At 45.5% G+C, this 26,736-nt stretch overlaps 2 protein-coding genes across 2 annotated transcripts; both read right to left on the bottom strand.

Annotated features, from left to right (window-relative positions):
- Positions 1–4,487: 4,487 nt before the first annotated feature.
- Positions 4,488–10,302, bottom strand: cntn1b (contactin 1b). Its single transcript, XM_085902264.1, has 24 exons — positions 10,266–10,302; positions 9,615–9,672; positions 9,506–9,541; positions 9,286–9,412; positions 9,006–9,187; positions 8,840–8,935; positions 8,567–8,779; positions 8,401–8,500; positions 8,125–8,309; positions 7,934–8,058; positions 7,749–7,866; positions 7,536–7,686; positions 7,342–7,469; positions 7,105–7,277; positions 6,894–7,017; positions 6,656–6,823; positions 6,416–6,565; positions 6,277–6,347; positions 5,946–6,198; positions 5,597–5,718; positions 5,344–5,533; positions 5,148–5,269; positions 4,909–5,065; positions 4,488–4,844 (listed from the first exon to the last, which is right to left on the bottom strand). Exons 2-24 carry the CDS (start codon positions 9,670–9,672, stop codon positions 4,768–4,770), a joined length of 3,126 nt encoding a protein of 1,041 aa, XP_085758390.1. The 5' UTR covers positions 10,266–10,302; the 3' UTR covers positions 4,488–4,767.
- A 1,547-nt stretch (positions 10,303–11,849) lies between these two features.
- LOC147040328 (neuronal cell adhesion molecule-like) lies at positions 11,850–26,241 on the bottom strand. Its single transcript, XM_085902263.1, has 31 exons — positions 26,105–26,241; positions 25,332–25,409; positions 21,431–21,478; positions 19,576–19,715; positions 19,363–19,380; positions 19,007–19,112; positions 18,656–18,849; positions 18,472–18,594; positions 18,240–18,410; positions 17,921–18,032; positions 17,672–17,856; positions 17,447–17,578; positions 17,041–17,184; positions 16,864–16,975; positions 16,480–16,794; positions 16,299–16,423; positions 15,873–15,974; positions 15,606–15,803; positions 15,455–15,525; positions 15,159–15,384; positions 14,970–15,085; positions 14,646–14,850; positions 14,453–14,575; positions 14,206–14,382; positions 14,063–14,095; positions 13,493–13,561; positions 13,243–13,365; positions 13,001–13,156; positions 12,628–12,759; positions 12,485–12,563; positions 11,850–12,193 (listed from the first exon to the last, which is right to left on the bottom strand). The coding sequence occupies exons 1-31, from the start codon at positions 26,209–26,211 to the stop codon at positions 11,959–11,961; spliced, it is 4,155 nt and encodes a 1,384-aa protein (XP_085758389.1). The 5' UTR covers positions 26,212–26,241; the 3' UTR covers positions 11,850–11,958.
- Between the last annotated feature and the right edge of the window lie 495 nt (positions 26,242–26,736).

The following is a 26,736-nucleotide window of genomic DNA, read 5'->3' as shown; positions in this document are numbered from 1 at the left end:
CGGCCTCTTGTAAAACTTGAAACGAGCAAAGTGTTGAAGGTCTCGCATTGGGAATCAGGAAAAGTTTTTTCCGGGTTAGGGTCGAAAATTGTAGTCAAGTGTGTCCTTCAGGGTCGTCAACACGGTTCGGTTTAGGGTCAGGCTTCGGGTCTGGGTTAAACCCTCGCCTTTGATTAATAAGACAAAACCTCGATGTAATTCAATTACGTCTTCACTACCTCCAAGTCGATGGCGTGAGAAGAGCTCGAGGGCGTCTCGCTCACGGCTCTCACTATCCGTAAGCCATCCATTATTTACCAGCGCTGAGCCGTTCATCTGGCTAAAAACACAATTAGACTCAAAGCAAGAGACAGCGGGGAATTACTGTAAAGTATCCTTCCCATTGTATTTGCCCGCCCACGTAATTACATTTTTAACTATTAATTATGGACTAATGCTGAGATGCAATTGTTACAATGTCGTCCCATTCAGGAAAAATGACTGTGAAAAGACATTTCATTATCGAGTTGGAGAAACAAAAGACGGGCAAGACAATGCAAGGAGATACTATTGAGCAAGATGGGCATTCAGCTGAACACATTTTTTGGTTTTGTTTCCAAATGTGCCGTGTCGTGCAAAATCATTCACCGCCGTTATCGTTTCAAGACAAAGAGTCAAATCACTGCGGCTTGCTTGATTGGCCGAGCGAGACTGCATAAAAGTGTCCATGTTTCAGAAGTGTTGTCACCCGATACCCTTTTGGGTGGGCTGCCTCAGTTCCGCTTCATGATGCAATACAGCAGTCGCGCTACCGTCTGGACAGCGTGGAATCTGAAACCCGAGCAGCCTGTTCAGGTGACTCCCAGACGGACAAACTGGAATCCTGAGAGATCCCTTTTGGAACTGCCTGGACACACTGCTATCCTTGACACCCATTGAAGTACTACTTTCCTATTCTTGGCATTTGAATGGCCCGCATGGCATGACCCTGTCGGGTTAAGCCAGTGGCGCCACTCCAATAAAAGCCAGTGTGGAAAGTCTTCCCCCTGCTGCACTAATGGCACAAGCGGGGCCTCTTAAACCTTCGACCGCATCTGTGACTCTATTGAACCGCACACCCCTTGGGTTGAGAGAAAGCATCGCAGCAAGAAAACAAATAGAAAGCAGATCAAAAGACCATTTGGGAAATTGCGGCTTGGAGTCATCCTGATACCTGAATCTCGTTGTCGAAGACTTACACCTCGGCCAATTTGGACAGTGACGGGCTAACGTCGGGTTACTCTGTCGGGATATGGTCAGGGTTACGAAAATGTCCATTGGAAAACGATTGGGGGACCCGGTGGGGGGGGGGTTTACGTCCATCATCTGCTGCTGTCGATGAGCTCAAGAAGGCCAAGCCAGCTGTTCCTCCATTGTCCGGGTGCTTAACTGGATTACGGGGGAGCACAAGGCCAACACAACACTTTGACGAGTGTTAACCTCAAACTTAAAAAGCAGATGGAGGAGAACAAGGACTCATCCCTCTCCGGCTTTACGGATATGGACGAGACGACTCAGGAGAGAATTTCAGTCCGGAACAATCAATCCCGAAAGATAATACAATTCGACACTCTGGATTTTCTTCATGCGAATTTTCTTCTCTGTCGCAAATTAATCTGGCACAATACAGAACGGGCGCTCAGGTTAGTGGGCGTGAGATTAGTCGCGTGTCGCTGACCTCCGAGCGTTTTCGTCTCGCTTCCTGGTTTCAGCTGCCCGGGTTTCTCTTTGTGCTTCTTGCATGGGAGATAAGAACATTGTGTTCTGCTTCCATCACAAAAAGAGGAATAAGGAAGAAGTACAGAAACAGTTTTTTTTTTTTTCTAAATCGTCAGTAAAAACATTTGACACTTTTGTGTGAACAATAAGCTGAGAGTGCAAGTAAGTGAGCAAACATTGATTGGGGGTCCTTCGCGACCTGCAGTCAATACGTGTAATAACATTTTGTTCAACACTTTCACTGAAGTATAATCGATATTTTCCGGTTCCACTATTGGCACCTAAGTCCCCAAGAGTTAACTACGCTAAAACGAAGAGCTTCTCGTGAAGCCGTTTAATCGATCCATAGACTTTAAAAAAAAAAAAAAAAAGGTCAAAAACTGCTAAAAAATCTGTTTTCAAGGTAACTTGCAGAACTTGCAGATATTTTACAAGCATTTACCATTTCGATCCTCATAGATAAGCTACACTTGCATGCGATTGATTACTTAATTGAGTGGGCGGGGCTTAAAACCTTCTGCTGGGCCCAATCTGCAGTCTAAGTGGCTAATAAAAACATTTACTACTCCCCGGATGGCGATGCAAAAAAAAAAAAGTGAGAGCGAAAAGATTTTTGCAGTTTAGATGGCAAAAAAAGCAAACATACCTAAAAAGACTTTTAAATGACTTTAAAATGTACACATGATTTGGTGCAAGGTTATTTTAACAGCCGATTTACATTCTGAGGATAAAAAAATAAAATAAAAAAAAAGCCGAGCCCCACTTAAATGCTAGTTAAGGAGACATGAGCCTGTCAGTTAGAATTGGAGCCCCCTATGCCATTGCTTTTAATCAAATCACCATTTTTTCCCCCTTTTTGAGACATATGTTGCTATGGCAACCCTGCACTATGACAGAGCTGATGACAGAGGGCCACTAAGAGCAGATCTGTCAGCGAAATAGCACCCAGACGCCGAAGACGCGCTCTAATGATGTGTGAAACACACACACACACACACACACACACACACACACACACACACACACACACACACACACACACACACACACAAAGAAGACAATTCATTAGGTACACTTTGGAATAACACGTATTGGAATTAACGCAATACAATGCATAGCATGGTGACAGTTTTGATTGATAGTGACACTGAGTAATTTTCTGCAGTGCTGTAAACATGCCAGTCCGCTAGGTGGTACAATCAGCTCGAGTGACCTTTTGACAGCATTACCACTTTCTTTACCCATTTGGAAATCAAATCAAATAAATATTAGCATCCATGAGAAGTAAACAAAACAATGTTGCTCATGTATGAAGATGTAAAGCTATTTGCTGCTCCCATGAGGCATGTTGTTCATTCAATAATAAATAACGGTCCGGTACAATTATACCCACGCCGGTACCTAATAAGGATTTATGTTACTTGGTTGGAAGCCGTCGCGGGGTCAAATGAAGAATGAGGTCACCTCGACGTGCATATGACACGGGACAATACATTAGGTACACCCGCGCCCTCAAATGACCTTCGAAACAGGAATCCTGCTTTAACTAAGCTCCTTTTTTTAGGCTGGATTTGAATGAAATAGAAAAATAAACAGCGTGCTGTATTATTTATCATGATTTTATGTGCGGAATTTACAAGTCCAACTTACAGCTTTTACTAGGCAAATAAAAATGGTAGGGGGACATTTATGAGGTTGCATACATTTTCGTTAATGTATCCGGCGATGTGAAATGCTGAACCCCTTTCTCCGAGCAAACACAGCCAACAAAAATAGAAAATCTCGTCTGATATTACGGCTACATACGCACAAAGGTCGATTTGAGTTTGAGGGTAACCTTGGTGACGTATTTGGACAAAGCCTCTGACCTCATCCTAACATTTTCCCGAGTGACATCCCCTCTGTCTGAAGTGGACACCAGATTCTTTCGAATGCGTATTAACCGTCATTTGTTAAGCTTGTCTTCCCTTAATGGTGATTTATCGCAAGGAACGACTGAGGGTTTCATCAATCAATAGATGCTATTTAGAGTGACTGTGATCAGCAGCAATTAATAATTGATTAAATTATTTGTAAAATGAATAACTCATTCAAATACATTGTAAGAGGAGCGGATTGAATGAGCTTCAGCTTTCCAGGTTAAAGCTTTTTTTTTTTTTTTTAACCACAGGGAGAGGACGATTTTGAAAAAAAAAAAAAGTGCAAAGTCGGTCTTTTCCGAGCATTAGCATTTTTCACTTATGCAGCATTATTTGATGCTTTGAGCTGGAAACAGTCATTAAAAATGCATCTGTCTCAAGTTCGGCAATAAAACATTAAGTGGCCACTTTGACCCCATTTGTACAAAGGTGCTAAAAGTGATAATACGCTCTTTACAATTGCCGTGTGATGATGAAATGCTCTCAAAAGAGATTCCAAAGTGGCATCACTATAATATCATTTCATATCATTCAATTTATTTCCATTTGATTCCGTGTATTTTCATTCAGCATTCACACACAATTTGTCAAGATATTTGGAATATTAATCCTCTCCTGTTACACTTAGGAGGCTGCTTGTATGGTACAAGTAACTATAGCGCTATCTGCTGTTACAAAAAATTCAACACACATAAATGGGAAGATTGTATCTTGTGTCCAGTGTGAAGCAGTGTACATTATTTGACCCCAAAAGTGGTTTTGATATATCTATTTTTGTAATAAAACATCCCGGAGATTGGTGGAGTAATATTTTAATAAATAATAGACAGTAAATTGTGTAAGTGGCCCAATATCCTCTGCTCATCTACAAGCGATCACAAATGTACATACAATCGGATGCTGTTATAGTGCTTCTTATATTTTACGATCGCGAGTGAGTTTACATGATACACTCCAAACAAATAAAAGCGGTTTCAAAAAGAAAGACGTTTGAATGACATGTGGATTGTGCACTCCATCCTCCAATTCTAAGATTCATGACAGACATTCTTTTGTACCACTACTGATGTCAAGCACGCAAAGGAAAAAGCAGAAATCTCTTGTCTTGACGCTACAATCTCACAATGCACAGCGCCAGCAACAGTGCAGAGGCGAGGCTTAGCGTGGGCGAGATCATGGAGGCCTTACCTGAAGAGAAATGGAGCTCGTGTGAAGCGAGGAACCAGATTGAAATGGTTCCAGGTATTCTTACCCAGCAGCTTAATGGTTCTGATGGGACCGTCGCCTCCCTCGTAGCGTCCGCGGACCATAAGCTCGTAGTCGCCGAATTGTGGCATTGGGAAGTCTATGAAGTGCCAGCCTGTGACGTAGACCTTCCCGTAGATATAGCCCGTCTTCCGGAACATGACCTTAAAAAGTAGGTGAGATTTTAAATCCAATAAGGCCCTCAGTCCAACATTTGTTTTGTGTCTCATCAAAGATTCGTCTTACCTTATAATAGAGCGGGAAAGATACGTTCCCAAACCAGTCATACGAGATGTGATCCCACCACACGTATAGCCACTTTCCGGTCCAGGAGATGAAGCGCCACATCCTGGGGGGCTCCGCCGGCGCTGTGAAGAATGACGTGCCATCCTAATGTTACTTATGGTCTACACGACATCTCTGAAGTTGTTGCCAGTCTTACGTGGTCTTTTGGTGAACATCTCGCAGTGTTCGCCAGGCGGGCCGAGACCTGCTCCGTTAAAAGCTCGGACTTCTATGAGGTAATGGGTATCAGGCAGCATGTTCTCCAGTCTGGTTTGGTTTGCCGTGGCGTTTACAAATATGCGATTGGCTCCGGGCTCCGTGTCGTAGTACTTTCGCCAGTATTTAACCTGACGTGGAATACAAGTTAGGAAGCAGATACTTAGGAGCTAGAGGTTTGCTCAAGATTCTACCTGGTAGCCCTCAATATACTGCTGCAGGCCCGTCCCAGTGTCCACTACTGGGAGCCACCACACCAGAGCTTCAGTGGACGACACTGGCCGAGCGTAAACATCTGTTGGCGGGTCTGTGGGCACTAGAGAACACAAAAAGACTCATTATAGACTTTTAGTGGATTAGGAGACTGTCCTTGGAAAAATGTCTTCCCTGTATGAAGTTCCTGGAGTCGAAAAGTAAGAATTCAGCACTAAAATGAGACGTAATGGCATGTGGAGTCCCTCAAGGGTCAACCCATGGACCCTTTTTGTTTAGCCTGTACTATATCAGAGAAACTGCCTCAAGCAACACCCGGGGTATCCTTACCGTCTCGAGGGTAGTAGATGACCTTGGTGAGGGAGTAAGGTCCGTCTCCCTTCACGTTGAAGCTCTTGATCTTCACCTGGAATTCCCTCACTTGGAAGTCGTCATCGCCAGGGAGGAAGAAGGAGTCCTTGTGAACGTAGCGTCTGGTTTCCGGGTCGGAGATGGTCTCGTACCACCAATCGTACCCGTCGTAAGGCTTGAAGGCTACGATGTAGCCGAACTTTTTGCCGTAGAAATACCACGGCTCCACAGGCTGTGGGGAAGTCAAGGTCATAAGAGCAGTACTCAAAGTAAATGAGTTATAAATATTTCAGAAATTGGGCTCATTTACCTTCCATGTGATGATGATTTCACCATTCCGACCGCCGTAGCCTTCGACATCTGTGGGGGAGACCACCGGTACTGGTGGTTCGGGGGATGGAGGTTTAGGGTTAGAAAATATTAAATAGATGCAATTTGTGTCTACTTACGTGCGTCCCAAGTTTTGATCTTGAGCGAGGGAATGCTGGCTTCACCCGAGCCGTACTCGTTGGTGGCGATGATCCGGAACTGATACTCCATCCAAGCGTACAGGTCGGTGACCTCGGCCCGCTCCACGGTGCCGTCGAGGAAGGTGGGCGCTGAAAGATGCTCAAGTTTAAGTAATGTATAATACTGCCACCTGGCGGCCAATATGTGCACATCTGTGATCTATTGTCATTGATACAAACAGGTGCTGGCGTTCCTCCAGTCGTCCTCATTCAGAGACCAGAAGTGCCTGGTCTGAATGGTGTAGTACAGAATAGGACTGTTATGTTCTGCTCCTTTGGTCCACAACAGCTTCACCCATGTGTCTCCAATGTCCTCCACTCGGATGACGCCAGGAGGCCCCGGGACACCTCCAACAGCCACATACATTTACTCCACTTGTGTGTTTTTTTGATCGGGATAAAAAGAAACTGAACTGACCGATGAGTTTTAGGTCTGCGTACGCCGTGTCGCTGTCCACCACGGTCTGAGCCGTGCATGTGTAGCGGCCTTCGTGCCAGATCTGTGCGTTCTTGATACGCAGGTTCCCACTGCCTTCCTGGCTCTTCCGCGGCGGGCATAGAAAGGCAGTTAAAGTGATTTAAGGATTAGATTTTCTTCATTTTAAATAGAAGTAACGCAACGCTACTACCATGATGCGCTCAAAGTGTTGCCACTCGGTGTCAAAGTCGATGACCCGGCAGTCGATGGCCCAGATGAAGGCGATATCCAGCATGGGGTCATGAGAGGCCGAGCAGGCCAGGATGACCTCGTCGCCCACCTTCACCTCCGAGTCTTCGGGAGCCACCGTGATGGTGGTCGCCTCTGGGCAACCGTGGCCGATTTGTTATTTTTCGATACTACTCCATGTGAATAATGTTGGACTGACCCATGATGGTGAGATAGCCCGAGCTGTTGGCCTTCCCTCTGTCGTTCTCAGCAAAGCACGTGTAGAAACCTTCGTCGTTTTTCGTGGCGTTAAGAATCTCCAGAGTGCCGTCAAACATGATGGAGATGCTGCAAAATAAAAAAAAATCGAGGTTAGCGGAGATGAGACGAGATAGAAATGAGAAGACCACCGACCGTGAATTGTTGAAGAGCAGCTCCTTGCCCTTTGTCCAGGTGAAACGAGGCTTGGGGGCTGCTCGAGGTTTACACTCGATCAATACGCGGCTGTCTCGGGCGCCGAGGAGCTGCTTCTTCAGGGGGTTGAACTCGAATGTTGGAGCGCAAGCTGAAGGTGAGAAATTTAAAGGTCAACACACTGCAGATAGAAACCAAGATGTTTGGGCTCACCGATCACTCGCAGCTCGGCGTTGGCGTATTTGATGCCCCAGTAGTTCTCTGCGATGCACTGGTACATCCCGGAATCATCAAACGTCAAGCTAGAGAACTGAAGCTCACCTTTTCCTGACTAGGAGGGAAATGTATTATTATTCATCTCCATATATATATATATATATATATATTTATATACTCACCATATAGCCATCTTTGTACCAGCGGATGAATGGGAAAGGCTTCCCAGATGCAACACAGCGCATGGTGTGCGCAGACCCAATGTCTATCTGGGTGTTGTTGATGGTCTCGGCCCACTCGGGAGCAGCTGGACAACAAAGCGGGATTGGGTTCTAGATATTCAAACCATCAGGATTGAGTTTTAGACACTCACACTCCACGTAGAGCCAGGCCTTGTGCCAGTCCTTCCCTTTGGTGTTGATGGCCTCGCACTCGTAGCCTCCAACGTCTTCGTACTGGACGTTGTAGAGGTGCAACACAGCGCCCGATTCGCTGATCTCGTGGTTGGCGGGCAAGTCTGTGGCGTCCACTTTCCTCCATACAATGTGAGGGATGGGACTGTGGGGAAAGACTGAAAGTCTCGAATTTTGCGAACATAATATCCGAGAACCATATGGGAGTTGGAAATGGTGGTGTCGATCAAACGTACTTCCCCAGAGCAAAACATTCCAGCGTGATGTTGGAAGCTAGCATGGCTGTCGTGTCCGGAAACTTCACTCTGATGTCTGCTGGGTATTTTCTTTCTTCACCTGCAGCACAGAATATTTTTTTCCCCCCCTTGTACACTCAGGAAGTATCTGTAGTGTATGACTCACCGTCATCTGGCGGCAAAGGGATGAGCGGGATGAACTTGGAGAAGACGCTCTTCCCCAGGACGGGGCTGGAGACAAAGCACGAGTAGTTCCCGGCATCCTGAGCCTCCACTTTGGAGATGTATAAGTTGCCGGTCCTCTGCGAGACAAAACGGCGACGGTCCATGTTGAGGAACACGGGGAACTCGTTGAAGATCCAACGGTAAGACACCTCCTCTGAAGGAAGAAGACAAGTTTGTTGCAGAAGGTGTTGGCATGATGCAATGAGATACACACCTGGCCACGCTTTGGGAGGGGCACACAGCAGAACCGCCCCTTGGCCTTCTTTTACAGTAACCGGGTCTCTCTCCTCTTGAGGAAACTCCTCCAGAACTTTAACACAGAAGACATCCACTCATTTAATCATGGGCAAATCTTTTTTGGGGGCGTTGTACTTTCTCACATCCAAATTTGACGCGGGCTTCCTTGCTGATGACCGTCCCATAGATGTTCCAAGCTACGCAGATGTATGTGCCGGCGTGCTTCTTCTGTCTGGGGTTGCTGATGACCAAGTTGCCCCCTACCAGGCTGTAGTGCTCATCCGGTTGCTCCATCAGCTTGATCTCCCAGTGGTCACGGCGCCACCTAGCAAACGGAAAGAAAATACAAGAGGTCCGAGAGCGGAACCTTGAGGCACTCCACTTTGAAACTGCTGCCATCCACAGTTCACGAAGTTGAACTACCTGTATGAGGCTGGAGGGTTGGCCCGGGCCCGGCAGTTCATGGAGATCCTCCCATCGGGGGAGTCCTCGCTGTAGACTACATCCACTGGCTCCTCCTCGAATATGGGACCGTAACCAGTAGCTTCCTCTAAATATGACATCATAACAACAATCACGACGCATACACAAAAATATGCACGAGCATTTTTGGGGGGGGGAGTTTATCCCCAAAAGAACTCACCCCCAAATATCCTGGGCTCCCCAAATAAGATGGCCACTGAGAAGAAGAAAGATCACAATGTTATAGGATCATAAATTATAACATCCATGTATTGTAATTCCGTACTTACACGTGACGGATGCCAAGGAGACGAGTGCCAGCAGCAGCAGCAAGGTGGTGGAGGCCATCTGATTCAAACATAACAATCGTGTCACAATGCAGCGAATAAATCAAACGTATTTGGCGCTCTCAGTTGTCGGCATGCAGGGAGTGCAGCGCTGCTGATGACTCAACAAAAACAACTTGCACTTCAGCACCCAACCCGCTGCAGACATCCACTCAGTCATAGCAATCTGCTTTTATCATCAGTGTAATCCCGTCACAGATCCGCTTTGGGATGGACTAGAGAAAATTTAGGTCACTGAATTAAAAAAAAAAAAAAAAGGGAGATGCTAAAGCACATGAAAGATCTAATCCCTTTTGTGTCTTCAATGTCATGTTGTTTTTGTTGCACAACATTGCAAAATACTTACATATGTAACTTATTATTCAAATAAATAACGCATTTTAAATTATAGTTTTTTTTTTTGTTTCTGTGCGGTCTAACTCTAAAAATAGGCACACAAAAAAAGTAAGAGGGTGCGCATCCCAATGACGACTGCCCCAGCGGCTCCGCATTGCGGTAACGCGCGACCACCACCCGGTGCACTTGCACGCAGTCCTCAGCCCACAACGCGCATTGCAATCACGCACAAAAATAACAGAAAAACATCCGTCTTACCTTTTTTATTTCCTTCTCTTTAACGCCGTGTATGAATTGAAAATGTTTCTTTGGGCCTGGTACACCTGCACCCGAAAAGCATCGTCCCGCACGCACACAAGCCTAGAAGTAACTTTTCCATTGGAGCAGACTGCGATGACGACACATGACCGCAGCTGGCCAATCGGAAAGCACGGATGGGAGGGATGCGGAGGAGCTTTAGAGACAGATGCTCTGAAACTGGAATGGGATGAAAACGGAATCAATAAGGTTAGATGGAATGAAATATGGCTGGATAGGGTACATAAAAAAAAGAGCATTGTTATCTTTCAAAAGGCAGAAATAATAAATAAAACTGACATCCGTAATAAACTTGATTTCCAGGTGTACCTAATGAAGTGGCTGGTTGAGGAAACAATTAGTGGCAATTTGAAATCTTGAAGCCAACATTTATTATCCCCACCCCGGTTTAACTTCATTTAAAATACAAAATATTTGTTTGCCGTGTAATATCCAAGAGTAAATTGTTGCTCTCATGCTTCTCACGTATAGTAGTTCACACATGACCAGTCATCATCTCACCGGGCTCTCCAAATGTGCCGAGTCAGCGTTTGTGTTAAATGATGCAACCTGTGAATGTGTGTGCATTTAATATGTTTTTTTCAAAAGTGCACGAACAAGACGGGTGTCGGCGGAGCTCGGCCACAAGCAAAATATTCTCATTTTGTGAGTTCACTTGAAGAATAAAGAAAAAAAAAATCACAGCAAATAAAAATCTGAAAATAGTCCCATGTCACACGACCCACAATGCAGCTGGGTTGTTGTTTTTTTTCTACACTCAGGTCAAACCCCTTATTTACAAAATAAAAACACGGAAAGCTGACATGACCTAAAAACTTGATGCAAGTTATGATAAACGACACAGCGGCGGAAGCGAAAGAAAAAAAAATCCATTTGAGAATCGAAGGACAAGCTGACGAGTCCTGGAAGGAAAAATGCGGAACGCACGTTGAACACATGCATGTGCACGCACATACACAGACACTCATGCACTCACGTTTGTTTGCAAACAGTACAACATATTGACCAGAGATGTCAACTACTACTTTCCTTTTCCACATTCAGCACCATTAGGCATATTTCCTCAGTCCTCCTTTTAAGTGCTATTATTAAGAAAGAAAAAAAAAAAGCTTTGACCTTGGACTTCACATTCCACATTTGTATAATTACATCAAAGTCAGGAATCTGACATCCAATTGATCAAGAATTTGATATATTGTAGATGGGTTTTTTTTGCCCCGCCCCCTCCCATTTGTGAAGTTATTCACCCCCCCTCTATAAATCCATAATATATAACCGTATATTATAGGCCATATAATAACACTTTGGGATTGAGGACCAAAACATTCCGCACCTTCCCGTGACAACAAAAGCGGGATCACGATGGACTCCATGCAGTTATCGGCTGTGTACGTGTTTGAAAGCGGTGAAATGATTGCAAAGGATATCAAACACAAACACACGCGCACGTTGTTTCTCTAAAGAGTCGTTTCTTGTCCATCGTGGCCGAGTTTTCTCAGGTGGTGCGACGGGGGGGGGGGGGGGGGGGGGTGAAAGGAGACGATGGGGCGTCCTCGGTGACAGGTTGCAGTGGTGATGAACCACCGCCATCAAAGTTAAAGCATCCGCGGACGACGGAGGGCGGGAGGGATCTTTAGACAAAAGAGTTCATGGCGTTGACGGGCGACGGCGCCTCGGAGCTTTCGTTGCCCTCGTGCGTGTCCTTCTCCTTCTTGCCGCTGTACTGGCCGATGAAGGAGCCGTCCTCGTTGAACTGGCCGTCCCCGCCTTCTCCGTAGTCCACCAGGCTGTCGTCGCTCTCGTCGCGCCGCACCGTGCCGTTGGACGGCGTCCGGCTACCCTTCAGCGGCTTGTGGTCCTCTGTGTCACTGTTAAGGATTTTGCCAGATTAGAAACTGATCAAATAAATGTTGGCTTTTTTTTTTCTATAGCTAGAACTAAAAGAGTTTATGGTGATATTTGTTAAAATGTTTGGGGGGTTTTTTTCCTCCATGAGATGGTTATTAGTTTCGATTTAGCCTTGCCTCTGTGGCGAGTTTGGTAAAGGACTCCGGTGATGTCATGGCAGCTTCGCATAATGTTCTATGTACAAATAACCACATTAAGTGACAAAGTACCAACGGGAAGAAGTATTGAAATAAAAAGTTGTTCTCACTCACCTGTATTCTCCAAATGTGCCATCGTCCTCCTTCATGGGCTGGATCTCCGGGTCTTGGTGGGCTTCTTCTTTCTCTTTCACTGTTGATCCCACAAAAAAGGAATCAAGAAGATGCTCTAATGGTTATTTTGCAGGTTGACTAACCTGGATATTTTCCACCCTTGTTTCTCTTGATGAAGCAGACGATGAGGAGCACCAGGATGAGCAGAGCGATGGCGCACATTAGCCCGATGAACCAGCCCTGGGTGGCGATGTCCACGTGCCGACTGGCCACGGCTAAAAAAAAAAAATAAGCATGTTTTTTTTTTTTTTATTATATTATTAACTATGATTAATATCAATTATAAATATCAAAAATAATATTCGAAGTTGAATGGGCTATTTTGGAATGAATAATGGAAATAATAAAAGGGAACGGGGGGGAAAAAAAAAGAGATTCTAGGTCAGAAAGTAAATTCTGAGGTGATGAATGGGACTAATGAGACATAAAGATCTAAACTGAGGCATGCCGCCTCACCTGGCACTGTAACCACCTCTTCAGTGGTGGTTTGGGGCGCCGCCCCGGCCGGGTCTCGCGCGACCACGCGCACCCTATAGGACGTCCCCGGCTTTAAGCCTTTTAAAATATGCGAGTGAGAGCCGTTTACCGACTCCCTTTTCCAGTCCTCTTTACCTGAAATTGAGAGTTGCGGGTTGGAGAGGGGAATGGTTCATTCCCGATTTGATGATTGGGGTAAATACCGAGCGGGGGAGCCTTACTGTTTTCTATCGTGTATTCCACATAAATGTTCTTATGGTGTCCAAAGTATTCCCAAGTGATCATCGCGCACTCCTCCCATACTGATGTGTTTACTATGCCAAACACGGGGCCCACAGAGGGCGCTAAAGAGGAACAAAAAATTGCTTTTATTCCAGAATAGTGGACTGACTACTCAGCGTAAATCGCTAACGAGCAATCAGAGTGCTCGATTTAGCCGATGCCATTTTACATATTGTGCTGATAGTGTACCCTTGCGAAGCGGGGGGTGCGTAGATTGAGTGACGGGGGAGGTTGGGTGAGGAGGGGGCTCAGTGGGGCCTGGAAGAACACGGAAAAGAGTGAGACAACATAAAGAAAAGCCAACGTAAAGTTCCAGAGCGTTCTCGCTCGCATTCGTATAGTCGACAGCATGCCAATTTGACAGATGCAGGGGAAGGCAAACTTTTGAGTTCATGCGCCACTTTGGATTGTTTATTTACTTTGAATTCATTCACATTTTCAAATGGCAGTGAATGAGTTATATAATAATTTTTACATCTAATTATCGAATAATTTTATATCATTTTTTGAGTGATATAATTTTATCAACTCACGGGGTCAAAGGTTGCCCGCCTCTGCTCGAAAGTGCTGTTAGTGCGGCACGTGCAGGATCATCATGCATCTTGTCATTGTCTTTTAGAAGTTTAGAAATCAAGTCAGAAATAAAAATAAAAAAAGCACTATTTAGCCACTTGACCTATATATTTTGACAAATATACACCATCCCCTATTTCCATAGTTTAAACATGCAGGGTGACTAAAACGAACTCCACGGGTTACCTTTGCCCGTCTGGACAGTGGGCTGAATATGAGCTTGAGAAAGAAGGAAAGAAAAGAGATAGTGGCGATAAAGGAGGTTGAATGTGCTAGAACCTCAAGATATTCCCTGAAGTTCCGACACTTTTTTGTCTGAGCTCACTCACTTGTTTCCGTGACGGTGGAGGCCTCTCTGGTAAAATTGGCGCCAGCGCCTTTGATGGTCTTTGCACTCAGGTGGAACTTGTAGAGGACGCTGGAGTTGAGGTTGTCCAAAGCCACCGTGGTCTCGTTGAGCGGGAAATCCAGGACGGTGGCCGGCCCCACTTCCGTGCTGTTAATAACTGAGCAAAACATCAGCGTGTAACAAAACTTGCATTAAAAAAAAAAAAAAAATGTAAATGCTGCTGGTACCTGGCTGGTATTTCAGTGTGTACCCAATAAGGCGTCCATTTTTCTTCAGTGGTGGACCCCATTCCAGAGTGAGCGAATCCAAACTGGGATTCAAGACGTTTAAAAAAGAAGGTGGTCCTGGAACTGAATCCAGACAATTGGATGATTAGAAGCTTAATAAATGTTTTTTAAAAGTTAAAAACTGTGTACCCACCTCCCTCGAGGGTCTCAAATTGCTTGTCCTGACTCTGAGGACCTTCTCCTTTGCTATTCAAGACCCTGATGAAGATGTTGTAGAGGCTGTAGGGCTGCAAGCCCACCAGGCGTCCCTCGGTCTGGTTCCCGCTGAAGGTCAGAACCTGGTCTTGGGACTCTTGATCCACATCCTCCTCCAGGCCTCGTTGGCGACGGTAGTATACCTGTGGAAGATGCCATGTTTTTAACTCATTCAGTGCCATTGACGATCAGACATTAACTGGGTTGGTAGTGAATGAGTTAAAGTACTGGTTATGTTGACGTTCCTTGAGTTAAAACCTACCTTGTAGCCTTTAAGTTTCCCACGAACCGAGTTAGGCGACACCGGCTCCCAATGCACTTTAGCCATTGTGCTGTTGTCAACCGTGACCAGGACACCGTCAGGGGCGGACAAAGGCACTGAAGCGCAGGTGAAAAAAAAGGGAACTGCTTAGCCAAGGATTGTTCATTTTGTGAGAAATTCAAAACTCACAGTCTTCCCCGGAGTATCCGAGGACGACTTCGGCTTCCGGCCCGTTGCCGTAGTCGTTGAGCGCTTGGACTTTGATCTCGTAGGGAACGTAGACAGGAACTCCGGACACAACGTATTGTGAAGCGTTAGCCACCGTATTGGAGGACCATTCTTGATCCACGTCCATCTGGCGCCAAAGCACCTTGTACTCCAGACCGGGCCCGTTGGACTGGAATCCTGTTAGCGACTAATCAAACATTTTAGTTTAGGTCGGCGTTGGAGTGAGTTGTAGCCAATCCCCTCGCCCCTGTTCTTACTGTCCAGGAAATAACCAGGTTGCCAGGTTCCGTTCCTTCTCCATGAACATTTGAAGGATTCTCATCAGGTGCTGGAATGCCAAAGAAAGCAGACAGTTCATGGGCCGACTTATAAACGTGTTGGAAATTAGTAGTCGTGTCCGGTAGCTACCCGCCGGGTTGGTTCTGTACTGGCGCGATGGCTGGCTGGTTTGGCTGTAGCCCACCTGGTTCTTGGCCAAAACCCGGAAGGAGTAGTAGACGTACGGCGAGAGTTCCAGTTGCGCCGTGGTGCTCGTACCAGACACTTCTGTCATGTTGACCCAGATGCCGGGCTGGTGTAGCAAATCCTCGTACTGGATCAAGAAATCTTGGGAAAGAAAACAACCGTTCACCTCCTGGTCTAATATCAACCTGAATCACCTGAAAAAGATCTTACTCTGCGTGGCACTGTTGTGTTCATCTCCAGGGATCCAGGTGAGCTGAACACTCCGCTCTGTTTGGTCAGTGAGTTCCAGATCAGTTGGCGGGTCAGGTTTCTCTGCCGAGAGAAGACACGGCTTAAAAGGACTGGAAAATGTTTTGCTCATTTTAGGTGGTAGTTCTTGGTGACTGGAAATGAAGGAATGTGAATTTAGACAAATAAAATAATTAGGGATACGACTATATGGAGAAAAGACACATGACTACATTATTTGTTTACCGTAGACAATAGCTGGAGTGGGAGTAGCCTCTGAGAGAGCAAGAATCAAGAGTAGAGTACACAAAGTTAGTAGAAGTCATAACAAGAAAAGTAGATAGAATAGAAGTTGTCTTTTTGAGATACGTTTTCTGAATCGTGTCCATAAATAAAGCGGAAAAGTACCGACGACTGTAAGCGTGGCGCTGGCCGAGTCCCGGTCCAGGGTGGTGTTCATGATGCACGTGTAAGTGCCCTCGTCTTCCTCCATCACGTCTTTAACGATCAAACTGTCGGTGTCCACCTCAAACCTGACAAGTAGGAAGATTTTTAAGAGTTATCAAGTAGATTGATGAGTTGGGCGTACCTCTCGTCATCTGGTAGCTCGCCGCTGTTTTTCAACCAGGTCATGGTGGGGATGAGGGACGGGTCGTGCTTGACTTTACACTCGAAGATGGCGCTCATGCCTCGTTGCACCACCTTGTACTCGGGCTGCTTCAGGATACGCGTGGGTTCTTTGACCTCCAGGAAAACGTGGTTCTCCTTGATGCCCAGGTTGTTGCTAGCAATGCACGTGTACTTGCCGCTGTTCTGCGATTGGGCTACATTGATCTCCAGCGTGCCGTTCTCGTGGATCACGTAGGGATCTTCGCTCTTGATGCTGATTTGTCGATCTTTGAACCTACCGAATGGACATTTAGGATCATGTTGGTTTTTTTTTTAGGGCAATTGGACGCAAACCGATTTTTACCATGTGATGGTTGGTATCGGTGAGCCGAAGGTGGCGCAGTGGAGTAAAGCGGGGCTGTTGGTGATGACCTTGTACACTTGGTTGGGAGGAGTGAGCACCCTCGGGGGCTCCGCTACTTGATCAAAAGTCAAAATTAGCTCGTGGATCCCTGTTACAAGCTTGATGTTTGTCACTCACCGAGCACGCTGACAAATGCGTTGGCAATAAGGTAGCCAAATTCGTTTGAGGCGTTACACTGGTAAACGGCGCTGGAGCTGGTCTGCACACGGCTGAGGATGACCGTATCGCCATCTACCTTGCGAGTGGGGTCCTCGGGAGCATCTGGCACATTAAAAAGCAAAGGTCACGTATAAAAAAATATATTGAAAAATGGGCGTTGGTTTCACCTCCAAAATAAATTAAATCAGAAATAGAAAAAAGATATATATAAAAATATAAAAAATATATATAAAATATATATATATATATTTATATAAATATAAAATATATATAAAAAAATTATATAAAAAATGAGGGTTGGCCCCCCCTCCAAATTAACAACCACATTTTTTTTTAAAATCAGGAATAGAAACATTATGCTTACTTTCTATGGGGACTCCATTGACAAACCAACTAATATCCGGCTTGGGGTCTCCGCTGACTCGACAAGTCAGGATGCCGGTCTCGTTTGGGGCCAGGATCAGGTTCCTGGGAGCGCTGATCCAGAATGGAGCAGCTGTTGAATAGGAAAGAAAAGCAAAAGAAACCTGAGAGAGCAGCACATGGATTTAGACGCTTTTGTGATGAGTCGGCTCAGACGTTTTCCTACCTTTAACAGCGACCTTGATGATGTGGTGTGCCGTGCCCAGGCGGTTGGTCGCCGTGCATGTGTAGTCGCCGGCGTCGCTTTCGCTTACATCCAAAATCTTGACCGTTTTCTTGTAGTTCAGGAAAGAAACTCTGCTGGTTGGCAGCTCCCCGCCGTCTTTCTGCCAAGACATCTCCGGAGTGGGCCTGCCATGGAAACCGTTATTCACCGTATTCTGTTGCATTCCAGTGAAATATCACGCCTACTTACAAGCCTTCGGCGATGCATTCCAGCTCGAGGGTCTCCCCTCGCAGGACCATCTTGGTGCTGGTGGCGCCTAAAGGAGTCATGAAATCGGGACGGCGCTGTCCTGCCGGGAAGGCTGATTGAAATAGGAGAGAGACATGAAACTGAAAATTTGCCACTGAGGGCATCTAAGTGGGTAGAGAGGAAGGGAAACAGATGAGGAGCAGTCAGAATTATATTTGGACATGTGTGCGGGTGGAAGTCACATGGTCAGGCCAGGAAGTGGATTGACGCTAAAATGCTGCTATCTCATTTTGGAAAGAAGATCCCCATCTCGACTTACTTTGTAGCACTGTGACGGAGATGGGTTGCTTCTGCTGGATGGTTTGCGTATATGGGAAGCGGGCATAGCAGATGTAGTCGTTCCTATTGTCCTCTGGGAGGACGTTGGAAAAGTACAAGTCTCCGTTCAGGGCCTGGGTCACTCGATTGTCCAGCGGCAGCCTCTGGAAAACTGAAGCGAGACCATTTTTTTGGGGGTATTCTCTGGAAAATGAATGACAAGATTGACTTACTGTTATCCATCCAAAATATGACGGGAGGGGGCAGCCCTGCCGGGGGGCGGCACTGCAGCACCAGCGAGACCCCCGTCTGCACCGTGATGGGTTCAAGTCTTTCTTTCGACCACAAGGGGGACCCTAGGAGTCACTGCCGTCAGATCAAGCATTCACCCAAAACATTTCATGTACGATTCCTTACTGGACTGTCTGATGACGATGTTGTTGGAGATAGCCGTGCCGTGGTCATTATGGGCCGTGCATTGGTACGTTCCCTCGTAGGCCTCGGCCTTTTCCCCACTGATGTCGATGACTAGAGTTCCCGAACCGGGCTCCATTAGAACTTTGGAGTCTTGCTCTACATCAAAATGGCTCCCGTTCCTCGTCCAAGAAAAGCTAATATGAAATTGGCATGAATGATTAATAGAGTTGCAGGAGGTTGTTTCTATGCCGGTTTAATCGGTCTGACAGGCGTTTTTTGGTCGATTGCTTTCCTTGACGACCGTTGCTAAGGCATCTTCACAATTATTGAAGAGAGGAGGAAAGAAGTTACCTGGGGTGAGGCTTCCCCTTGGCTTCACAGCGGATGATGATGTCCTCCCGTGGGTCGAAGATGTAATCCTTTGGGGATTGCAGCGTGATAGTGGGAGGCTGGGGCACTGCAGGGGGGGGGAGTTATTAATACACATGCAAGGACGTTTTAAACACAACAATAGCATGCCAAGACACGTCACAGCAAGCAACACCACAAGTGATTGGGACATGAAGACAAATTGACCCAAAACATTTGTGTGAGTCCTACAACTAGTTCCAAACTGGTATTTCTTAACCAAAACTTTATCAGCATGCAACAATGCAAAAAAAAAAAAAAAGCAGCCCACACAAGGTCAAAATTGGTGCACAACTTACATCCTTCCAGGACCTTAGCTTTTTTTTCCACCAGGGGAACGCAGACACACAGCGAATATGATGAAGAGGTGTTAGTATTTGCAGTGAGCCAAAAACTCACAGCTTCAAGAGAATATTTGATTGCGCTACACGACTGTCTAGAAAGACAGTAGGATGTTTTGAAAAACGGCAATTGCAATTCCGATGAAATTTCAAATTGATGAAAAACCTTACGATCAAGGGGCACTTCCAGCGCTGCTGTCAGGTGACTCAAGAGGATCATGAGAAGAACCGCACCAGAGCCTGAGGATCTCATCGTACTCTTGCCTATGATCAGGTGGACCACGGGGAAGTCCATCGTGACAGGCTCCACCCTGAAGAATAAAAAGGGCCAGTTTGGTTCTTTGGGTCTTATTTTGACTTTGTTCAGCCCATTCTCATAATCAAGCCTGGAGGGGGGGGCAGAATGTTCAGAGTCCAGATTTTATCCAGCTGAGCTCGGCAGAGTGTGTGATCTAATGGGACCTCGGGCCGAGGCTAATTACGCTCACACGTCCAACCGCATTTTCTGCTCAATTCAAGTGAAGGGAAGCGAATGCTGAAACCAAATCCTCTAATTTGATTGCAATCCTCAAAACTGCATTATGCTAATTTTATCAGCGGCTTAATTACAATCATCTACCTGTAGAAAGAAAACTGCTAATGAAGCTAGCTGACTAGTTTGATTTCATCTCTGTTTTCTATGAATGCAAAAATCATCCCAAAATATTTTTAACTGTGAGTTACCGTGACAATAAAACTAGCAACTGAGTGCTAAAAAGTCACTTTGCCTGTGGAGTACTTGGCTGACATCACGCAGCTGTCGAATGAAAGGAATACTGTTGAGAATAGGCCAACAGATTCAAAGTGAAAAGAAAATGACTAAGCCCCCCCCCATCGAGTTTCATAAATCATCACCAAAAGCAGTTTTGTCTCAAACGCTATCAAGAAGGTGAGAAAATAGTGGAGGGAAAAGCCCAGACGAGATATTTTGAGATACGGGACTCAAGGTTAAATGTTTTGTTCATATCGCAGACAGAACCAGGATAATGTTGCTCTTTTCCCACACAGTCTGGGAAAGCATGCAAAGTGTTATGCAAATAAACCCAATCTCACGCTTGTCATGTTGTTTTAAAACCTCTTCAAGGACTCCAAATGCTGACTCTACCGGGGGCCAAATTACGAGTCGCCTCGGTTCACAATCACAACCTGATCGGCGCACCCCTCCCTCTTTTATCCCGAGGCCGGTTGGCCATTCTGGCATCATCGGCACAACAATCCCTGCCGGCTTTGCGAAGCGCTGATAGTCAGCAAGATGCGGCCCCCGTGTCTCTCTTACATCCGCCGCCGCAAGCCCCCCCCGACCTATTGTCCTCTTATGTTGTTTACCGCCGGCATAGCGCTGAAATGGCAGGGGCTACTCCGGGGCATCGAGTGACATCATCATTATATGTTGTGTAAATGCAACACAAATTTTTTTTTTTTTTTTTAATCTGCTATTTTAGGCTCAGATTGGAACATACTGTTGCGTAACACTCCTCGAAAATCTGTTTCAAGCCTAGGAGATTATTTGGTGCTACATACATAGAAATAAAACTAATATTCGTAGCGAATGGTAATAAGGTTTATTAGACAGATGGTATCAAAACGTTTGCGTAAGGCCGGGGGGGGTAAAAATCATAATGTAAACAAGGGAAGGGCATGATGGGAAATAAAAGGGGCAGGAGGCGAGATGAGAGGAGATTTGATGCAAGCCGATGGTCTCTTTTTTTTTTTTCTCATCCACACATCTGTTCATCGGGATTACTCGCGGACATCCGAAGGGAAAATCATCTCAATCTTTTTTTCGGGCTCAATGACCCTATGATGACTCATTCTTAGAGGTCAACGCGACACGCTGCAGGTAATGATGACGGTAATGGGATGTGCAGTGTTACGCAATAGTCGCCATGTGGCTGACCACGGGATGATTCTCAACACGGCATCCAAACATGAATCTGCAGCAACACGCTACAATCACTCAGAAAAATGACAAGTAGTTCTTTCTTACCTGCGAAGGTGTGGCCGGAGCTCTTCCCTACCAGGAAATGGCTGTGATCTGCAATAAAGGCATATCACGTGTCACGTGTTAATAATAAACAGAAAAAAAGATAATAAAAGTCTGTCAAGGCTGTTTATGTCAGTAATGTCTCCAGTCATTTTTATTGCTTTGACCAACATTAGTGGCAAAGGACAAGCACGCAAAAGGCTTCCCCTCCGTGACCACGAATGCATTATGATCATCTCCGCAGAGACTCTCCATTCATTTCACATTAGCCAGACAAACGTGACAAAGAAATGCAGTCTGGTTAAAAGCGCCTTGGGCAACAAGGCCAATGATGCAAGTGGCCGTTGATAGTTTCCAATGATTGGCTCATGTCGAGGGGTCTTTTCATTCAACCGTGCCCCTGTGTGACATACGGCTGAGTAGCGACAGATTGGAAGGAGAGTGGCGAGCCAGGCCCAAGCTGTGACATGTTGCCATGGAAACAAAAAACATAGGAGGAAGCAACCATTTGTTTTGGCTGGAATTTCAAAAGCTACAATAAACAAGTACACTGAGTTGGATTTGAATTATATTATATTATTTTTATTTAATTTGATATTATATAATATTATCATTATATATTATAAATAACCTCAACTACAAGAAAAAACAGGTATGAATGCATGAAAAAAAAGTGGAGAAACATGTATTATTAAGAGACAAATCTAAAAGCGTTTCATCTACAGAGGAATTGAGGGGGTGAAGCGAAACGGGGAGCCATGTTACCGTGGCAACGCAAAGCTAGAAATTGCATGCTTTTTTTTCCGATATACCTGTGACATGTGACTGAATATTTTAGCACCGAGCGCGTGACGCGGGGGCTGACGACTTTGCGATAAGAAAACTGACCCTGGCTGGGAATTGTTTGGCTTCTTTTTTTTTTTTTTTCTCCCATGGTAAACATTTCAGTGGGACAATAAGTGTGGCACCTGCAGGCTGTCACACGCACCATCTGTGAGTGTGTGATGAGATTTATTTTTTGGGGATGGGAGGACCCTCGGGCCAATCAGAGAACATCTGTCTCAATGTTTCCGCTGCCCCCCCTCCAAAAAAGAAACCTGACAAATGACCTATTTACGGTAATGTGTGTCATATTGCGAGAAAAAATAATAGCCTACTTTGCCTCGACAATATATTATAATAATAACATACAATATAGCGTAATCTCCATTGAACAAAGAGAAGATCATGTGTAGAAGTTTACGTTCCACTAAGTGGGCCTTCAAGACACAACCAAAGCAGGGTCGACGGTTACCATGGCTCTCCAACTGCCATTTTAATTTCAACAGTCTGTGAATGTCCTTCAGCTGGGATGTAACACATACAGACTCTGTAATAAAAATGCAGGGAGAGCGAGCAGAGTTTAATCAGAGAGATTTACAACCTCTTGGAAGTTTCCCCCCCCCCAATCTCTCACCCAAAAGAGGTCAAAAGGACAAATCTCCCATTTCTGCAGGTCCCACCCTTGACATCCCTCAGTAGCACCACGATGGAGTCATCAGAAATGTCACACGGAGATGATTAGCGAGTAGATTTGTATACCATTGAGAACTGGATCAGAGCAGATATAATGTAAAAAAGACGGTGCTTCCAAAAGTGAGAGCTCAGGAGGTTTGAACAACTTCTAGAGGGCTTCATCAACAAAGCGAGACATGTCAGGGACACGTTGGTAAAGCGTCCCCTTATATCCCCTTGGAAACCGTCCTCGGCCATGGAAGGCAAAGATTCCAGGCGAGACAAAAGGGAATGAGAACGTGGGCCGCAAAACAGGTGGGTAAATATCGGGTACGGAGCTGAGGATGCCTGGGAGACGACTAATATTTACTGACTATAGGCAAAAGCGGGGTGTAAGGGGAACGGAAAAACCAAGCGACCTAATATTTGCGTTCCGAGACTTGAAACTGACTCCATTTCGCAAGACCGACTTGGAAACTTGACATGTAATAATGTGGACACAAAAGCTGCATAGGAGTAAAATAAATAAATTAAAAAAAAGACGCTGGCAAGGAAGAGATATTAAATTTTGCAGTAACCAAGCCAAACAATGTCAAATTGATTCTTAAGACTCGGACGAAGACACAGCGGGAAAGGTGACGGCAAAATGCACTTTTAATCACAGTGAGAAAATACTCGTGCATCCAGATACCGTTTCACCGGCTCCGCTACTTTTAATCAAGAAAATGGACGGGTGCCGCTTCATTATAGCGCTCTCACGATAGCTTCTGTAAAGCCTTTGCAAATCTGTGTTGACAGGTCATTGAAAAAAGGAAGGTCAAAAAAAAAAAATGCTTAGAGTTGCCGACCCGAGCAGCAGGAAGCCAGCTGTGAAAAGGGAGGCTGCGGCCATCTCTACACAAAAGTCGCCCAGTCAGCACTTTGCCACTCGGAAAACTTGCTGTCTGTGCTAATGAGCGTAGCCCGAAGCCAACCGGCCCGGGTCGGACCTGGGGGCAGCCTACGACTCCGAAAACCCGCTTTGTTATATTTACTCGTCTTTAAAAATAGTTGCTATTAACACGATGACCATCTGGACTTATATTTATTAGTTCTTAATTCAAAGCAACAAAATGTAAACAACTGTGGTGCCACTTTGTGCAGTAGAATGATGGTCCAATCAAGATGAACCTCCTAAAGTGGATTTGACTTGCGTTAATGGGTCGAAAAGAAAAGAAGGACCTCTGCCGATGCCTTCGGGGGTCTCCAACTCCAATCGGTAAAAATCGATAGCCCTCATTGTCGATGCAACCTCACACGTTGACACGTATGGATCGGCGATATGTGAGCCACAGCTTCAAATTAAGAAGAAACACATTTTGGGTTTTGAGCCAATGACGTTTACGGAATGTCGGAATCGGCGAAGCATCCTTGGCTGCGGGCCAAGTCGTTAAAGAAAGTTAATGATGGTCTTGTTAGCTCAAAGATGTTAAGACACAGCTGCACTTTTTAAATTACAAGAAAAAATATGCTGGGGTTTATCAAGGGAGCCACATTCCAAGCGGAGATTACCGCGTTTACTTTTGTGATAAACGATTCCGCCGATGCCACGGCAGAGTGAGTCGGACCGCTGTGGGTTGATGATCAAAGGTGTTTCTATTTTGAGACACATGAAGAAGCCACATGAGACTTTTTAGCATCTGGAAAGCAAAAAATTCAAAAGTACCTAGAAGTGAATATGCCAAAATACTCTCAAAGAGATCATGACCCACATATGTGTCCCAAAACCAGAAGCCAAAATTTGCATCCACTTTACTGACCTGACTTAATTTCAAATAACATGCAAATCTTTGGTACCATCCTCCAAAATCAAACCCAGGTAAACTTTTCCCTCCAGATGTCTCCTCAGGCAAATTCCTACGTAACGTGTGTTTTCTTTACCCGAGGATTTATGCGTTATACAAAGTCACACCGCCGCCTATTTTCATACACACAACATATTTTATGTTTATATAAGCCGGTGACAGTCGTCAAAACGCTTCTGCACTTCCTGCTTGAGGCCAAACTCAAGATAGCCGCGCTAAACCACATTCAAGACACACAAAGACAATTTTGAAAGTTATCTCGAAACATGTTGCATGAGCCAACACTAACGTTCCCTATAAACTAAATGAATTACGATGACTGTCATGTCTGATTGGCTCTTACGCTCGTCATGTGATCCTGGCGTCTTGATAAGTAAGAGCTCTTTAATAGTTTGGTTGACCTAAATACTCGCTTATCATTTTCCAACTGTGACCAAGATGCTAATTATAGGCCTACTGTACAATTCATTAAGACCCCCCCCCCCAATCGTTGAATCGGTTTAGTTCCCCCAGCGCATCATTCCTTTGACATTGATGGAAAAAGTAGAAGATCTAAATTTAGTTACCTGATTTTCAAAGGCGCAGCGTCGTCTTTGTATTCGGTATTCATTCGCTCGCCCACGGAAAACGAGTCACCCGAGGCTCTAAATGACACAAAGACAACAGATTAGCCGTTGTTAAACAAAAGATGAATAACAGTGACGGTTTGGAGAAAGTGAGCCGTGCGTCCCCTTGAATAAATGGCCCTGCCTCTGGGTATATTTCTGACATGTCTCGTAACACAGCTGGTGAGCACAGCGCCATGCCAACCATTGCTCTTGTTTTATTACTCTTGACTGGACTCGGTCTTGTATTTCCTATTGTCAAACGGATTTTGTTACATCCCTATTAACCGCAATAAATACGTTTGACAGGTTAAAAGATTCAAAAGTGCATGCCATGGAAATCTCAATCATAATGACAACCATTTTTCTTAAATTATTTTTTATAAATCCTTCAAACATACTGATAAAAATTCATTGTATACTCTCTATGGGTGTTGTTGAAGAAAGAAAAACATTTTTTTTTAGACAAATACCCCAAAAGTCAATTATCTGACCAGGCACTTGGGAGGCCAGTGCCCCCCTCCGTCCCCCCTCTAGCTCCACCAGTGGCTAATTATTCGACAGTCAAGGGTCAAGGGCACTTAAGCTGCAGTGATTTAGTAGTAGATTTGCACCTCAAAATCTTCACCTGTGCACTTTTCATCATGCAAATCATTTATCAGCAAACTCATTGACGTGACTGTAACCTGCCGTGATTAGAATTACTATATAAGAAGGATGCATTATTTACTAACCCATTTAAACGGCACCAAAAAAAAAAAAGAAAAAAGGCTGCTGCTGAATTCTGTGATCTGCCAAAGAGGTGAAAGCCCGTGTGGTTAATATCAGCACCGTCATACATCGAGAAATGGAGCTTCTGCTACAGCTGGCGGCGCCCCTGACGGGTGCGCACCTCGGGGCCCGGATGCACCGGCCGGTTGCAACAATGAAGCGATAGCACGGCTGCTACACTCGCCGCCGCTCGTCGACAACACCACCATTTCCACTACAAAGCATCTCCCTGCAGGGACAGCCATGCGATGCCTTTCATCCGCAATGCAAGAATGAAACAAATCACGCAACAATCTCCCTCCATGTTGCGGGACCCGCTCCTCGTCACGGGAAGCCGAATCAATGTGCACTGCACCATTATTCTCCAGCAATCTCCTCATAAATAAAAGAATAAGAGCTCCAACTCACAGGGTGTTGCAAATCCGGTGTGGCGTCCTCCCCCCACCCCCCTTTTTGCTTTGGCCCAGATCCGTGCCGTGCGTGCGTGAGGCCGGTGCTGATGGTGCTGCTGATGGTGAGGGAGCGCGTCCGGCCAGTTTGGCGTGTCCGTCCCTCTCGGCCACTGCAGCAGCAGCGGCGGCAGCAGCAAGCTGTG

The sequence above is a fragment of the Syngnathus leptorhynchus genome, chromosome 21 (assembly GCF_054491065.1).
Source record: "Syngnathus leptorhynchus isolate UIUO chromosome 21, UIUO_Slep, whole genome shotgun sequence".
In the NCBI taxonomy this organism is placed as follows: Eukaryota; Metazoa; Chordata; class Actinopteri; order Syngnathiformes; family Syngnathidae; genus Syngnathus; species Syngnathus leptorhynchus.
Note: the sequence above shows the minus strand (reverse complement) of the source record. Positions and strands in the feature narration are given on the sequence as shown.

Bases quoted from the DNA above. Each gene is read 5' to 3' on its own strand.
- LOC147040328 (XM_085902263.1), bottom strand. From the start codon at position 26,211: ATGTATGACGGTGCTGATATTAACCACACGGGCTTTCACCTCTTTGGC. The intron at 15,804-15,872 runs GTAAGATCTTTT...TTCTTTCCCAAG, and splicing joins ACACAACAGTGCCACGCAGA to ATTTCTTGATCCAGTACGAG. The intron at 15,086-15,158 runs GTGAGTTTTGAA...CCTGCGCTTCAG, and splicing joins CGGATACTCCGGGGAAGACT to TGCCTTTGTCCGCCCCTGAC.
- cntn1b (XM_085902264.1), bottom strand. From the start codon at position 9,672: ATGGCCTCCACCACCTTGCTGCTGCTGCTGGCACTCGTCTCCTTGGCA. The intron at 8,059-8,124 runs GTGAGTGTCTAA...TTTGTTGTCCAG, and splicing joins GGCCTGGCTCTACGTGGAGT to CTGCTCCCGAGTGGGCCGAG. The intron at 5,270-5,343 runs GTAAGACTGGCA...CATTCTTCACAG, and splicing joins GATGTTCACCAAAAGACCAC to CGCCGGCGGAGCCCCCCAGG.